This window comes from Cervus canadensis, chromosome 29, assembly GCF_019320065.1.
Source record: "Cervus canadensis isolate Bull #8, Minnesota chromosome 29, ASM1932006v1, whole genome shotgun sequence".
Taxonomy (NCBI): Eukaryota; Metazoa; Chordata; class Mammalia; order Artiodactyla; family Cervidae; genus Cervus; species Cervus canadensis.
This window is the reverse complement of record NC_057414.1, coordinates 23,811,000-23,827,929: the sequence shown is the minus strand read 5'-3', so window position 1 is coordinate 23,827,929 and position 16,930 is coordinate 23,811,000. Positions and strand designations below refer to the sequence as shown.

Here is a 16,930-nt window from a genome sequence, read left to right as displayed (position 1 = left end):
AACTAAACCAACAAGATCCATTCCTGCCTACCAGAACCAGATGTGGTACTGCTTGTTTTTTGTGGGTAAGAGCAGTGCTTCTCAAACTATAATGTGCGTGTGCATCCCCTAGGGATCTTGGTAAACTCCAGAGTCTGCTTCTGCAGGTCTGGGGTGAGGTCTGGAGCTCAAGCGTTCTAATAAGCTCCCAGGTAAAGCCATTGCTATGGGTCCACAGACCACACTTTGAGAAGCAAGAGTTTAGAGTTTGTTCTATGGCTACGTTTTTCCACTCTGAAGTTTAGCACCAGGCAGCTTGGCAATACCTTGGAAGGCAGATACGGTTACCGTGTCAATATAATGATTTTAATTGGACAAGGAGAACTGGCTTACTGCTGGTTTATTGGTTCATTATTGCACATTCATTTATCCTTCCCTGGAGCAAAATTTTCCTTTTTGATACAAAGGATTTGAACCACTTTAAAAGCACTTGAAAGTGGGTAATGTCTATCTTTGAAACACTTTATCTTAACTTATCCATAGTATCTGCCTTTCCAAATAGTATCTAATTTGTAACCACTTTGCAAGGAGAGCAATTTGTTTGTTTCTGAATTAACTCAGCCTAATACTACTAGGAGAAGAATTACATTATTAAACTTCGGTGTAAGAAATGTTTGCTAGCATTAATCTAATATATAGAGGAATATTTTTAATTAGAAGCTCTGAATTCAGTGATTTGTTTCTTTGAATAGTTTTGTTAAAATTTATTGGATGATCAGAAAATACCATTTTAGATGCACACAAGAGAGCCACAGTTACACCATTAGATATTAATTTGTTTGGATCTGGAAGGTTTTTCAGTATTTAGGAGGTTCTTCATATACCGCAACTATTCCTCTCATGAATTTCACCTAATGAGAAGAGATAATTATTAGCCAACTATGAGCAAATTCGTATAGGAGTAGAACATAGGATGGGACCAGGTTTTAGGGTTAGTCTACATAGTGGTATGTGTGTGTAGGAAAGGTAAGGGTAGAGTGCAGAGTAAAGAGACTTTTGAGCACCAGTGATGAAATGTGCCTACATCACAGTTAGGCTCTTCTTCCTGGAAGTCTGATATGTTCCTTAACTCAGCTTTCACATGTCGCAGGCACACCTTTATATTTCCTTTTCATTATCAGCATAGTAGCCTTCCTCTATTTTTTCTACAAGACTTGGGCAACTGACCCAGGGTTCACTAAGGCTTCAGAAGAAGAAAAGAAAATGGTGAGTCTTCTCTGTAACGTTACTGATTTGTTTTACAGAAGGGCATGTAAACTATGTCAGTTTTTACTGTGATTGCATCTCTAATGCCTCGCAGCTAATCACTGTGTTAGTCGCTTCAGTCGTGACAAACTCTTTGTGACCCCATGGACTGTCGCCACCAGGCTTCTCTGCCCATGGGATTCTCCAGGCAAGATTACTGAAGTGAATTACCATTCCCTTCCCCAAGGGATCTTCCCAACCCAGGGATCGAACTCGAGTCTCCTCATTACAGCCGAATTGTTTACCATCTGAGCCACCAGGGAAGCCTGGCGCATAAAAGATACAGCGTAAATGTGGAATAATTAAATCAGCAAACAGATTTCTTCACTGTCATTTATTTATATGAAAGTTTAAAAAATGTTTTTATTTTCCATTACAGTAATACACCACCAAGACTTTTTCAGATATAATTTCTGTCAGTAGATATGAGCTCCTACTTCTTTATAATAATATTTAGGTAATGATAATACAACTTAAATTCCCCTATTAAATATATGGAGAGTATCTAGGATGGGGCCAAGGGGAGTCCTTCTTCTTACTGGCTGAGGAGATGCCCTTTCTTGTCCTCAGACTGAAATTGTCAGGAGTCATGGTATGTCTCCCATTGCTCGTGAGTGTTAGAAGTTGGGGAGACTGTTGTCTTCTTTGTTACCCAAAGCCAGTATTCCTGAAAGACTGCCTTTGACACTTATAACCATCAATTCTGATGTATAGGTGGTTTTTGTTCCTTTTTTATGAGTGTATAATGTGTGTGTTTATTTTTCTCTAGCATATTATAACTGAAAGATCATTGCCATTCATGGAATACAGGGAGGAGGTGCGGTTTTTATGCATTCTAATTTATTGACTGTGGTTGAAAATGCAGCCTTGAAAAGTCACATATTTCAGGCACAGAATGATATGGTGGCAGGTCTTCTAAATTGCTTTTCTAGCTATTGCAGTTTGGAGAGAGAACTGTGAGAATGGGATATAACCATGCATCATCCATTCCCCCAGTAAAAAGCAAACGTAAGGTCAAACTTAATGTCTTTCAGAGTATCATCACCCTTGCAGAGACCGGCTGCCTGGACTTCAGAACATTTTGTACATCCTGTCTTGTGAGTGAGTCTTTTCATCTATAATTCTTTTCCCATAGTAAAAGCAAATTCTTTGTTACAATGCCCATGTAAGCATTTTTCACATCTTCCTGGTATATTTATACACCTTTCTTTTTACCAGGTATAAAATTGGTTTTTATAAATTTCGCATTGCTGTCAGAAAAATTTTCTGCCTTGAACATATAAGAGAATGATGTTCATAATCTCTTGAAGTTGCCTATGGTTAAATCTCTTTATGTGTTTGGTTAGCTTTTTCCTGCCACGAAGCATATGTTAGAACTGACTTGGAGTCTCAGGATCATGGTGACCCTAGAAACCACCTAGTGAAACCTTTGATTTAGCAACTGAAGATTCATGGCCTAAAGGAGGAAGTAACTTTCCCCAAATTACTGACAGAGCCAGAAATGTAACTCGTGTTCGCTTTTTCTTAGTCCGATACTCATCCTGTGTGGTGCTGCCTCATTTGCCCTTTGTCAGTGTCAGAAGGCTCTGGACTTCGAATCCCCCTTAGTGATGGCCTAATTAAAGTAGACATCTGGAAGTAAGAGTAACAAGGCCTTCCAGAGCCTAAGTGAATTGATGATCAACATAGGATTATTTGTGCCAGTGTGTCTTTATAATTTAGAAAGAAGATTTTGCTTTTGGTTTGTTACCGCTTTGGGATTCTGATACCTGCTTTTCGCTCTCGTAATTGTCGCCTTAGATGAGGAAGCCCTTAAGGTCACTGCATTGCCACGTGTGCAACTCCTGTGTGGCTCGCTACGACCAACACTGCCTGTGGACCGGACGGTGCATAGGTGAGTGTCAGGTTTCCATCTGAAGTTCAGCTCTCTTTTCATCAATGCGTGTGGCTCAGAAAAAGCAGGAAGCATTAGAGGATCTAAGCATCTGTAGCTCTTGCTTGTCAGAGGATCAGCCCTGTGGTCTAATACTTTTGGAACACTGATTGTTGAGGTTGATAATAATTTATAAAGCACCTTTATAGATCGTATCCTATTTGATCATCAGAGGTTGGTATTACTATCTTCATTTTAGAGTTGGAAAAAATACTAAAGGTCAAATTATTTGCTTGAGTTCACTTTAGTAGTATCAGTTTTCCACTCCAGATAGCATGTTCTTTCCATAATTTGTATCTTATCCCTTTTATTCACCTTTTCTCCTTGCCTCCCAGGCTCAGGTAGGCACCAGAGCCAGAGATGGCAGAGTTCTGGGGTCTGCCTTCCCTGGGAGTATTCATTGTCCTGATCTGCAGCCCTGGGTTTCCTCTGAGCCATCACAGTAAAAGGCAGGGCTTTATTATGAGGAACTTCAGTCTCATGAGTCTTCAAGGGGAAGCTGTGCTTGTAGAATCTTGATGAACAAAAGACACCTTTCCGTGGTGCATTTTGATGTTCTCTACTATCAGGGAGATCCCCTGGAGAAGGAAATGGCAACCTACTCTAATATTCTCACCTGGAGAATCCCATGGACAGAGCCTGGTGGGGTACAGTCCATGGGGTCACAAAGAGTCGGACATGACTGAGTGACTTAACACTTCTGTGAGCTTTTGTGTCTACAGAACAGGTGAAGAGGTCATTTCTGTGTTCCCAGGCTTTGTGGACCCCATCCCACCATAGAGATGAGATGAATGGCATTAATGACAGGCAGCTTTGAATGGCAGTGGGAAAACAATAGTATAAGCCCACATGTTTATCACACCACGTTTGTGTAGTATTTTCATTTATATCATCCTCTTTGGTTGCCACAGGCTTATGAAGTAGACAGAAGAGATACTTTCCTCATGTTATGAGAACACTGAATCAGAAGTTAAATGACCTACCTATAGTTACACAACTTGTCATTTGTAAATCAGGGTCTCCTGATTCCAGTGGGTGTTGTTCCTTCTGCTGGGCTTTGAGAAGCTGGGAACATGATGGTGGCTAAGGAGCTTTGTTGTCATTAGCTGTCAAAATGCTGCCTTTTCCAGCATGGGGAGGGGGCCGCACATGCCACAGTGGGGCTGGGATACCTGGCACCCTCCCCCTTTTCTTGCCTCTGTAGACCTTTCTCAGGTATCACAGGTTGCCCCTCTTCTGCTGTATCCAGTTCCCTGCAAGATATCTGTTGCCCCTGTTTGTTTTCTGGGTTCCCCTGATTGAGTCAGCCCTTGATGTCCAGAAATTGTACTTGTGTAAACTCATTACATGGAAGGAAGGAAGAGACAGGATATGATTTGCCCCAAGTCCTGCCCACTCACCTGCCACCAGCACTGTAGAGGCCATCCTGGGGCTGTATAGGATTTACTTAGTAAGCTTTGTTCTGTCCAAAAAAAAGTATCTTCTTTAATGAATAAATATTAGTTCAGTTGATGTGGACATTTGAACAGGACATATCAAAGCTGTTTGGTTTGGGTTTAATGGCATTTAAAAGCAAAACAACAGCTTAGTTCTTTTTTACTTTAGTGAAAGCTTTTGACAGGAAAGTGTTTAATAAGACCTTGTTCTGGAAGATCATTGTAAGAAAGTGTTAAGTATGTTGTTTTTCTTTTTTGATGTAGGTTTTGGCAACCATCACTATTACATATTCTTCTTATTTTTCCTTTCCATCGTGTGTGACTGGATTATATATGAATCTTTCATCTGTAAGTATACATTTTTCTTATAGCAGACTTACACACCCACACTCAATACGCTGTTTCTCGTGAACTCTTTTATATCACATTGTGGCTGGATGACTATAAACCATACCCTAATAAAAGTGAAACAAATGCCCTTAAGACTCTCTCAGCATCGGGAATCTGTAAGAAATGCTAGGAGAGGTTAGTTGTCAGTAGTTTGGAAGAGATTGAACTCTGAAGTGACCTTGATAAGTTTGAGAAGTGGTCAAAAATAGACTCATTTAAGTGCAGATTTATCCCTCAGTGAGATGAGTAAAAATCAGTCGCTCAAATACAAAGCAAGGGGAAGTGATAAGTAAATAAAATAGGGGGGAAAGTTGGTGGTAGAGAGGCTGAGGGAGTGGGTTGGAGGTGGTCATGGTACTTAAGCCACAGGACTCTGAAAGCTTGTGCCATTTGATATAAATATCAAGTCAGGACTTAGAACTGATGGGAAAACAGTGACAGTGATTGAAAGGTTGGAAATAATAACTTGGAAGAAAACAGCAGATCACTTATTCTGCTTCCCTGAGAAAGGAAAACAACTTTTCAGTAGCCATGTAGGAGGTCATCGGGGGCTGGTGGGGGTGGGGGGGGGCTCGTGTAGGGAGTGACGTCCAGTTGTTCCAACGTGATCGAATAAGAAGAGGGTTTAAATTGAAGCAAGAAGGGTTTTGATTAGCTCTTAAGAATTGCATGACTATGCTTTTCAGACCTAAGAATAGGCTACCTAACTGGAAAAACTTACAGAGCTTATAGTTTATTTTGATTTTATTGGTTTAACTGTTTATTATTTATTTATTCTGAAGGTTTTAGGAGCATTTGGTTCTAGAGGCAGAGGCTTTACTGCTGATCTGTTTCCATCCACACTCCCATTATATTCATGCTCAAGTCTTGGATTTTGCCAGTAGGATACAAGTCTGTTGCTTGAGCTAAAATGTGGAATGATTCTAGCAGATGTGGAAAATTTATTCCTACATTTTTTCTTTTCCTCTTTAGAATCCCACGTTCTCCACTCCTTACTCTCCCCACCCCACTCACCAGCTGGCTTTCTCTAGGTTAAATTTTGTTTAGTTTTTGGAAGGTCATTTTTCAGTGTGCTGTCCGCAGCCTCTCAGATATCCTTCCAGAACCATCCAGTATTACAAGTTGTGTTCTGTTGTTGTTCAGTCACTCAGCCGTGTCAGTTGTTTGCGACCCCATGAACTGCAGCACACCTGGCTTCCCTGTCCTTCACTATCTCCTGGAGTTTGCTCAAACTCATGTCTATTGAGTCAGTGATGTTACCTAACGATCTGATCCTCTGCAACCCCTTTATCCTTTTGCCTTCAGTCTTTCCCAGCATCAGGGTCTTTTCCAATGAGTCAGTTCTTCACATATCATGTGGCCAAAGTATTGGAGCTTCATCTTCAGCTTCAGTCCTTCTAACGAATATTCAGGGCTGATTTCCTTTAGGATGGACTGGTTTGATCTCCTTGCAGTCCAAAGGACTCTCTAGAGTCCCTTTTGTTTTGTTTAGAGATTGTTAATTGATATTCATGAAATGGTCTGTTTTTAGCCCTGCCATAGGCATGGAGAAGACCTCAGTTGCCTTGACAGCCCTGTTTCTACCAGACATCTTTGGTGTCTCTGATCACTAGGGGATGCTTTTGGAGCTTAGCGTGACCGCCACCATCTCAAATGGAGCTGAGTCAGTAGGTTGTGATCCCTGACCTCAGTTCTTGTCAAAGACCATCAGTAATCCTGAGCATTAAAAGTATAAAACTGCATAGATTATTATGTCCTGTGGTATAAGAAATTAAAGATTTTTTTTTTAATGCTTCTTTCTGTTGAAAGAGCTGCCCTTTTAAAGGCCTGAAAATAAAGCATATTCCTGGAAAACCTTTTGTAGCTGGGCCCCTGGACCAGCTTGTCCCTTGGACTTGATCCTCAGGGAGAAGAGCCAGATTTTATGCCACACTTGTCTCTCTGCACTCTCTCTTGTCACTAAAAATAGTCCCCTTTGTGCGGTGGCTGTGTCCAGCATAAGACTGTATTGATAAGGACAGAAGTAATTTTCCATCACATTCATTCTTTCCAAGTTGCTTCCGTATTACATTCATTTGGTTCTTCCCTCCTCTTTGTCTTTATTCTCTGGCTCCAAACCAGTTTTTGTATTACATTTTTTGTTTCTTAGAAACAATCCCACCTTACATTCCCTAACAACTGTGTAGACTAGCTGAACGTGTTTTGTTACTTTAATTTATTGTTTTGCTATTTTGTGATGGTCACAGTATTTCTTTATACTGGATGAGAGCATCGTGTCCGTTTATTATTATTTCACAGACAGCAAAAGTGAACTTTCACTCCATTTTTCTAACAAGGCCTCATTGTCATCCCACCTTCTTTATCATTAACACTCCTGGTGCTAGAACATTGCTGTGTACCCTCCTCCTCATGGGATCCAGTTCTAGCTACTCTGGTTTTGAGCAATCTCCATGCGTTTTCCCTTTTGTGAGGTCTGTTTTCAGGGTGGACAGTAAGTCACTCAAAGTGTCAACATCCTATGAGCTACAGGGACAAAGATTTTTAGATCATTGTTAGAAAGAACACCATAACTGTCAGAACTATTTAAAGATGAAAATGATTGATCTGGAGCAATATGAGTTCCCTGTTATTAGCCAGTGGCCACCTGATAAAAATGTATTATTAGTACATATTAAAGTGTTGTACTGCATAACATAATGTATGTGGCTGTTTGCAGCCATATCTTTGATAAATCTGAAATCAGTCCTCTGAAAATTCCTGTTCAAAGTCATGCTGTGTTATCAAAAAATTCCCAGAAGGGAGCAGTAGACATTCATAAGCAGAAAGAGAGTAGATACTCTTTCCCGCTCAGCAGCTGTTTCCTAAGCCTGCTGTTGGAAATTATATACATATTTTTTTGTTCTTGTATCAGGTAAGTATGTGGAATGTATCTTTGTTTGCTGTCCTAATGAGCAGCTTTAAAGAGAGTGTAATTTGCCTTAAAGTTTTTTTTAACCTTGATTGTTGCTCTGTGATGATTGCCCTTAGAATGCTTCTGGCATATATTCATGAAAGATTGTTGGAAATCAAACTCAGAAAAGAAAAATTTTTTTTCAGGACTAAAATGGTCAGACAGTTGATAGTTAAGTCATGGACTCATTTGTTTATGTCCCAGGAGCTCTTAAGTGCTGCTTTGGGAAAATGTCTGAAACTACTTCTCAAATTATCAGAGGCATTTATAAAACCTCAGGGTGCACATCTACACAATTCTTATTTCCTTGTCCTTTGTGAATGCTCGTGATGCCTGTTTGAAGTCACTGGTTTTTACATTGGGCTTCCCCGGTGGCTCAGTAAAGGATTGCCTGCAATGTGGGAGACCTGGGTTTGATCCCTGGGTTGGGAAGATCCCCTGGAGAAGGGAACAGCTACTCATTCCAGTACCCTTGCCTGGAGAATCCCATGGACAGAGGAGCCTGGCAGGCTACAGTCCATGGGGTCGCAGAGTCGGACATGACTGAGTGACTTTCACTTTCACTACCTGGAAGATCTGTTCCTTTTTTTCTGCCTATTCCTGCCTGTGTTCTCCCTACTGATGCTCTTGGCTTCCTGGGTTAGGGGGTCAGTATCATGGAGACCTCACTTTTGATTGACATATGAATAGATGTTCCTGGGGAGAAACTGAGTTGCTGACTCGTGAGTTCTCTCACCTGGCTTTTCTCCCACTGTGGGATTAATTATGGTCCCAAAGCACAAGTACAGTCAGTAACTACATGCTCTAGGTTGTGTTACAGTGACACCCAGGTGCTTATAGGATTTTTTGTGTCCTCAACAATGGCCTGTTGAGCTGAGCCCTTAATAAGAATTTATGTTCAATTCTGTAACAGACCCTTGTCTTGCTGTAACACAGATAAGATAGAGAATTTTCTCAGACAAGTACTTATTGAATATATAATCATTCTCAGTTATCAAGTCCTTGAATAACTTCTGGCCAGTCTATTTCATGCTGAATATGCTGATTTCAGTGATGGTTTTGTAAAGGTTTTGGCTTTTATTCCTTCACTGCCAACTACCAATGCAGTATTGTCATAGCCTTAACAACACCATTTAAAAAAAAACTTTGTTAAGCTGACATTTATTTGGAAGATAAAATCTTTAAGTTGAGTTCTGATCTGTGCCATTATGTGTTACTTTCTCTTCTCCCTAAATAGAACTGCAGCGATTTTTTTCTTCTTGAAGAATGACCACTAGCTTGTTACCTTTTTAAATAATGGACCCCTCTTTTGTGAATTCACAGATTGGTCAAATCATTGTACCACAACTTTCAAAGAAGATGGACTGTGGACCTACCTCAATCAGACTGTGACCTGTTCCCCTTGGGTCATGTATATCTTCATGTTAGCAAGTTTTCATTTCTCATGGTCAATGTTTTTATTAATAAATCAACTTTTTCAGGTATTTATTTTCTTATAATGCATATCCAGTAACACATAGTGAGGTAGAAGGACTTAAATTTCAAGTCAGAAGACTTAGATTTGAGTTCTACCTCTGTCATTTATGCTGTGGGTCTGGGCATGTCATTTGACCCCTGAATTGCAATTTCCTGTAAAATGGGGGGGATAGTAATTGCTGTCAACTCTAACAGAATCGTTTAAAGGTTAGAGTAATAAGGTGTTAGTATAGTCATAAGAGTTATCTAAGCTGACCTCTTTAACAGATAGAGGTCAGGGAGGTGAACTGAACTGCTCAAGGTCACCCACTGAATGGCAAAAATCAGAACTGGTAACAGGTCTTCTGACAATTCCATTCGAGGGCTTTTTCCATCCTATAATTAAACTATGTGGTGTGTAAAAGCATGTTATAAACTGTAAAGCATTGGGCAGACGTGAGATGATTATGTTCCCTCCCTTTTCCTAGCCCTGTTTGTTATCCTTGTTATTATGTGGTCCTTAAGGGCATGGAAGTGGGGAAGAAATGAAAGATGGGCATGGTAATTATACTTGCAGAGAAGGTCATGACCATTAGAAAGGTCATGCTCCAGGGCAGTAGCCACCACCTTCAGCTTTCTGTGAAGCTTCTGTTTCTTCCCTGCTGCGTGCCTGCCTTTAAGAGCGTAACCTAATTCCCATTGTTGCTACGGCCTCCCTCATGGAATGGACAGCCATGATCAGTCTGAGCCGATTACTGCCAGACGTCAGATAATTGGAGCATTACTCAACAAAAGCAAAATGTATTCCATTTTTATGAGGAAGTAACCAATTCTGCAATAATAGTAAAAAGTAAAAGACGAAAAGGGGGGGAAATGCTGAAGAAAAGAATTAAGGTTATCATACTGACTGAATTGAGGTTTCTGAATATTTGTCCTAATCTCCTATCCACCATCTATAGACTCGGACAGTAGGAATGGATATTAGCAGGACTTCCCTGTTGGTCCAGTGGTTAAGACTCCTTGCTTCCACTACACGGGGTGTGGGTTCGATCCCTGGTATGGGAACTAAGATCCCGAATGCCATGTGGTGTGGCCAAAAAATAATTTAAAAAAAGAATGAATATTAGCATCAATGATTATTGATATTATAATAATCATTTATAATGTGTGTATGCTCAGTCATGTCCAACTCTTTGTGGCCCCATGGGCTGTAGCCCACCAGGTTCCTCTGTCCATGGAATTTTCCAGGCAAGAATACTGGAGTGGGTTGTCATTTTCTACTCCAGGGGATCTTCCTGAAAGGGATCAAACCCTTGTCTCTTGTGTCTCCTGCATTGGCAGGTGGATTCTTTACCACTCACACGACCTGGGAAGCCATAATCATTTATAAGTTTGTTCTAAGAGTCCAGGAAAGGAGAAAGAAAATTAGAACTGATGTCTCAAATCCTAGGTTCTGCCTCTAACTCCACCTCTGATTAAGTAAATGTGTTGGTCACTCAGTCATGTCTGATTCTTGGTGACCCCATGGACTTCAGCCCACCATGCTTCTCTGTCCATGGGATTTTCCAGGCAAGAATACTGGAGTGGGTTGCCATGCCTTCCTCCAGGGGCTCTTCCCAACCCAGAGATTGAACCTGGGTCTCCTGCATTACAGGCAGATTCTTTAACATCTGAGCCACCAGGGAAGCCCAGCCATAAGCAAGGCACTCAGCATCTCTTAGGCTTAGCTTTCTCATCCATAAAATGGACACACAACTTCGGCACAGTCTCCATCTCAAATGTTTGTGAGCCCATTGATGAGAAGGTGCTTTGGAATATGTAAAGCATATATAAATATTAGGAGCATATATAAATATTAGGTATTATTAATGCAAATTATTATTTATATATGTTTTCAGTATTCCAAAGCACTTTCCTGTCAGTGGCCTCACAAACATTTGAGATGGAGACTGTGCCAAAGTCATGTGTCCATTTTATGGATGAGAAAGATAAGCCTAAGAGATGTTGAGTACCTTACTTATGGCCATAGGGCTCAGTTAGAGGCAAAACCTAAGATTTTGAGACATCAGTTCTAATTTTCTTTCTTTCTGTCTGGGCTCTTAAAAGAAGTACAAGTATTTGAGGATATAATATCTTTGCTTTTTAAAAGAAAGTTTGTTTATACTCTCTAAGGCAGGAAAGTGGGCTCAAAGTTTTGGATAGTTTTCAAATACGAGAATTCAGAGTAAAGTTGTTTTCTTAATAAAGAAAATAGTCTAATTAGTTGAAGTCTTTCATTTCCTAAGTGCTCTGGTGAGTCATGGTTTTGACTGTAGCAAGTCAAACTGAGAGTGTAGACTGCTGACAGGGACCATGGACTTTATTCTCAGGCTGACTGAGGTGTCCATCCCAGTTCTGTCATTTTCTAAGCTGTGTGGCCTTGGACCAGTTGCTTCACCTCTATCAACCTCTGCACTAGATCATTTTAAACATACTATCGCAAGTCCTTAGACAAGCTGAAGTGGGTGCTGTGATAATCTGTGTTTTACAGATAAGGAACTTGATGTTTGAGTTGTTTTGAGGATTGGATGAGATATCTCAGTGAATAATATTGGTTTTAATGCTTCGAGAATTTTTAAAGTTTCTTTAATTCTTACCCTTCCCCAAATTTATGGCTGTCCTTATAAAGGATGATTTTAAAATATCCTTCATTTCAGATTAACTTTATTTGACCCTTTTCAAAGAGATACTGAGAAGCATATAGAGGTTGAGATAATTGCATTAATACTGATATTATGTTGTTTGATTCATCTGAAATTTGAATGCTGAATGTGTTGAGAATCTATAAACACGGCCATAAGCCACATCATTTCACGACTATCAGTCAATGCCCTCTGCTTTCTTGAAGGTTAATAAAAAGCAGACAATCCAAAAAAAAAAAGCCCAGCTACTAGATGTACATAGGTGAGTCTGGTGTCGAGCTGTCAAGTCCTTGCCCTTATCACGATCCTTGGTTAGAAGGCTTGGTGATGTTGTCTTTGGGGCGAAGAGCTGATTGTTTATCAGTGTGCTGTTGATGCTCTGCCAAGAGTGATGAGCCTCAGTGTGGTGGCGTGTTTTGTTTTTTTTTTTTTTTGCATACCTTCCAATATTCTTTTTCAGATTGCTTTTCTGGGCCTGACCTCCTATGAGAGAACCAGCCTGCTGAAGCAGAGCAAGCACATGAAACAGACGTTGTCCCTCAGGAGGACCCCGTACAAGTAAGTGAAACCTGTCCCTCCTGCCGGGCCTGTGGAAGGGGCCGGCCTCGCCATCACCACCCGTGGCCCTGCTGCCATGGCTTTCTGATGGAGTCGAACCTGTTCTTTCTTGGAAGCCTTAATGACAGCAGATGAGTGGTAAGGTCATGAGCCCCAAGGTGGTAAGAATTTGGGATTTAGTCTCCTGGACTGAGCACAAACGGTAAGTGACTTTGAAGTTTTGCCAAGCCGGGGGATCTTTTCAGTCAAGCCACATGGTCACAAGGTTGCATATTGCTGGCATGAAGTCAGTGTGAGATAAGTGAGCACGTGGCTGAGAAAGCCAGGCACAAGGCTCTCTGCCGAAAGCGTTAGATTGCAAGCTTTGCCAGGGTTTTCAACCTGACTTTCTATCACCAGTAATTCTTTTAGTCCTATGGTTTAATGAGCCCACCCGTGTCAAAGAAAAGCTACTTTTTCAGGTTTGGGATATGTTCTCCCCAGAGGACCAGCTGTATGGAACTCGTCCTCCGTCAAAAATGAGGGTGTCTGTAGGAAGGCCATCCTCTTATGATGTGAACGATCAGGCTTTGAAGCTTATCTCCTTGTCACATATATCGGGATCTGGAGGCTGGGAGCACTGCAGAGGTGACCCAGGGCCCTCCAGGGATTTGAACGCTTACTGCATATCTCATGAGCAGTCTATTTTAAAGCACACTCATGGTACAAGATGAAATTGTTAGGCTGTTAGACAGGGAAATCAGAGCCTGTAATATGACTGTGATGTGTGTTTAGAGGAGAGAAATTGACTTAATTGGGAAGAGGGGACCAAAGTGATGGAGAGTAGAGAGTGGTGTTAAGCTTGTGTTGATTGCTTGAGACTGGCAGTGGTAATAAATCCCTTTCTCAGGGATGTAACCAGAGGAATAAATATTTAGTCCACCGAAGTATGGACCTCTTTGTGATAGAGGTGGAATTTTAAGCTGAGCCTTGAAAGACATGGGGTTGGAGACAAGGAAGGAAGGGCATTCTAAGCCCCGGAGAAGAGTGAATAAAGGGCCAGAGGTGAACGAGCTGGAGCATGACAAGTAATGGCAGCATCCCTGGAGGAACTAATGGTAAAGCCTTGGAGCCACTTTGAATCTGGCTTCCAAATGCTGCTCAACCCAAAGATCTGTCTTAGTTGTCCTCCCTAAGTTAGTTTTACTCATAGCCAGCTCCTGAGCTGGGCCCTGTCGATCTCCAGCGTGCCTTCCCGCTTTTACCCCGTCAGTCCCACGTGGACAGTGCTCTGCCTGGGAAGCTGCCTGCTCAGCAGCCTTGGAACTCCTCCTGATGGCCCTCACTCATCCTCACTCGCTCGTCCTCACTCTCTCATCCTCACTCACAGAGGTGTTCTCACGTAAGACGGGGCACATGCATAAAAGTGAATATTCATGCTAACTGGAACAGATAGTAGCATTCAGGAATTTAGTGGAGGAAAATAAAGATGCTGAAGATATATGCAGTCAGGACAGCCCCAAAGGCGAACTGGGCCTTGCCCTGGGCCTTGAGAACTGGTAGGACTTACGAGGATGAGGGTGTTACCTGATACAAGATTAGGGAAATGTGGGTTCCAGGGCAGTAGAATGGCCCATGCAGTTGTGATCACGGGGAAAGTAAAGCCAGGGTAGCTATCACAAAATGTATGTTTGGAAGCATCGAAACCCAAGCAGTCCTGGGGCTTTATTGTGTAGGGCTGTGAGTACAAAGATGAGGAATTTGGATTTGAGCCTCTGGGCAGAGGAATGTCTTTAAAGGGTTTTGATTGGGAGGTGAGGAGCTATTATGTGTCATGTTTTTGGAGGCCCAGTCTCTAGTATGTAAGATGAATTAGAAGGGGAGTTGAGACAGAAACATTTAGAGAGTTCCTTAGAAGAATCCCATCTTATTTATTGTGTGTGTGTGTGTGGTGGTGTTGTTGTTGTTTTCTGGCCTGTCTGGCCTTTGAGATAGTCCAGGTCTGAATTAGAGCAGTGGGAATGAAAAAACAAAAACTTAATAGTGGTGGTGACTCTTCCAGTGAGTGAGGATCCAAAATGAACTTAAGTTGCCAGGAATCTCAAAATAGGGATTCACATTCAGAAATGGAGCCAGGCTTCAGTTTTAAGGGCTACAGATTCAAGGAACTGTCTGGTTCACCTCTGGATTTCTTTGGGATCTTAGAAGGATGTGTATTGTAAGTTCTCAGTGCACATTTAAGGTTTGAAGGAATGTTTATCGAGTGCTAACAGGAAATGTAGTAAGACATGTTCTGTTCCTTTCTTGGCAGCCTTGGGTTCACACAGAACCTCGCAGATTTCTTCCAGTGCGGCTGCTTTGGCTTGGTCAAGCCCTGTGCAGTAGACTGGACTTCACAGTACACCATGGTCTTTCACCCGGCTAAAGAGAAAGTTCTTCGCTCAGTATGAAGAAGAGCAGCCCGTAACTCTCACTTTGATTTGTTTGTACTTATGTCAATGCTCTGTGGTCTGCAAGTGAAATGAAGATTTAGAGTTCACCTAAGCCCAAAGGAAAGCACAGGTGGCTTTTAAAGCCATTTGGTAAAAACAGAAGTTATCAAGAAAGCATTTACAGTTTTTCAGGTTTAGTAAGACGGACTGCTCCTGAACAATCTTAGCCAACGTCTAAAAAGAACTTTTATATTTTTCACGAGAAAATGCAAGTTCCTTCTTTTTTTTTTGGCGATAATATTCACCAATTATGGAGAAAGTGTGGTATTTTCAGATACTTTATTGGCTGTTTCAAAGTAGTACTATTCTTTAAACTTGTAATTTTTGATAAATTATTTGTCTTTGTTTTATCTATAAATATGTAAAAAAATATTTAAATAGATGTACCTGTTTTGCTTTCACATGTAATAAAACAGTTTTTTTTTGTAGCTGAGACTTAGTTTCTGAAACTTGACACTTCTTGAATCTTAAATTAAGAAAAGGTGTATTTAGGACTGAAGAAACATTCCCAGTTCCAGGAATGAGGTGAGATCATTGTTAATACAAATAAGCAATTTTTTATTTTGTTTTCTGTTATACTTAGAAAATTGAACTTTGGAAGTATTAAAGACTAATTAGAATTTTTACTTAGTACCTTCAAAATATTAGATGGATGTGATTATAAATGCTAATTTCCCCCTTCTGGAGGAAATGCTAGTTCAACTTTAACTCTTGGTGTTATTTATATACATATATGTATACACACACACACACACACTTACATATATACACACACACACACAGATACATATACATCCCTGGACATGACACCTACCTGCTGAAAACCCTTCCTTAGCTTCCCGTTGCTCTGGGGGTAAAAGCTAAAATTCCCACCATGTCCTGCTGACCCTGTACTGTTGTTGTTGTTGTTTAGTCGCTAAGTCATGTCCAACAGCTTTGCACCCCATGGACTGTAGCCCACCAGTCTCCTCCATCTGTGGGATTTCCCAGGCAAGAATACTGGAGTGGGCTGCCATTTCCTTCTCAAGATAGCCTTGCATGATAGAGCCTTATTTTGTTTACCATCTTACTTTGGACCACACTTTATCCTCTAACCACATAGATCTTTCAGTTCCTCAACGATCTGTTCTCATTTTTTTCTACAGAGCCTTTGAGATAAGGAAAGTAAAGCCTAAAGAAGTTTGCATGTTCTCCAAGGTCACATGGATACTAACCAGGCTCCCCACTCTAGAGTGCTGGCCTCCTAGAATACTGCCTGACACGTATGTGTTCAGTAAATATTTGAGTTAACTTGTTAAATGTGTGGTTTTAAAGCAAGAAATGATGTGACCAGAATTGTGCCTGAAGGCTGATTCTCATTTGAGAGGCAGAATGACATTTTTCAGGCTATATCCTCTCTCCATTCCTTTCCTATCAACTCCTGCCAAGTAAATATTCTCAAATTGTGATCCATAGACCGTTTAGATCAGAACCACAGGGATAGGGCAGGGACCTGGAGCTCACTTGTTTATGATTCAGATTCCCAGAGCCACTGTAGTCTAGCACATCTAATTGATATGTAACATGGAAAGCACATTTCAAGATCAGACGAGATCGGGCGCGTTCAGGGTGGTATGGCCGTAGACGGAAAGCACATTTCATTCATTTTAAAATTACCCCCCCCACACACAAAAATAAAATAAAATAAAATTACCCCACAAATACTTATGAAGCACCATGGTAGGTATTCTAGGCCAGAAAACATTTAGTTGGGCATACTAATCTTGGCATTT

General features: G+C 41.0%; 1 protein-coding gene across 2 annotated transcripts in view; it reads left to right on the top strand.

Moving 5' to 3' along the window:
* ZDHHC13 (zinc finger DHHC-type palmitoyltransferase 13) overlaps positions 1-15,591 on the top strand; it is a 51,202-nt gene extending 35,611 nt beyond the window's left edge. For both annotated transcript variants that reach the window (XM_043451138.1, XM_043451137.1), the window contains exons 11-17: positions 1,121-1,245; positions 2,319-2,381; positions 3,085-3,178; positions 4,918-5,001; positions 9,317-9,474; positions 12,590-12,687; positions 14,978-15,591. In XM_043451138.1, the coding sequence (XP_043307073.1) occupies positions 1,121-1,245; positions 2,319-2,381; positions 3,085-3,178; positions 4,918-5,001; positions 9,317-9,474; positions 12,590-12,687; positions 14,978-15,116 (761 nt within the window). In that variant the 3' untranslated portion in view covers positions 15,117-15,591. The remainder of the gene's footprint in view (positions 1-1,120; positions 1,246-2,318; positions 2,382-3,084; positions 3,179-4,917; positions 5,002-9,316; positions 9,475-12,589; positions 12,688-14,977) is intronic.
* Positions 15,592-16,930: the final 1,339 nt, after the last annotated feature.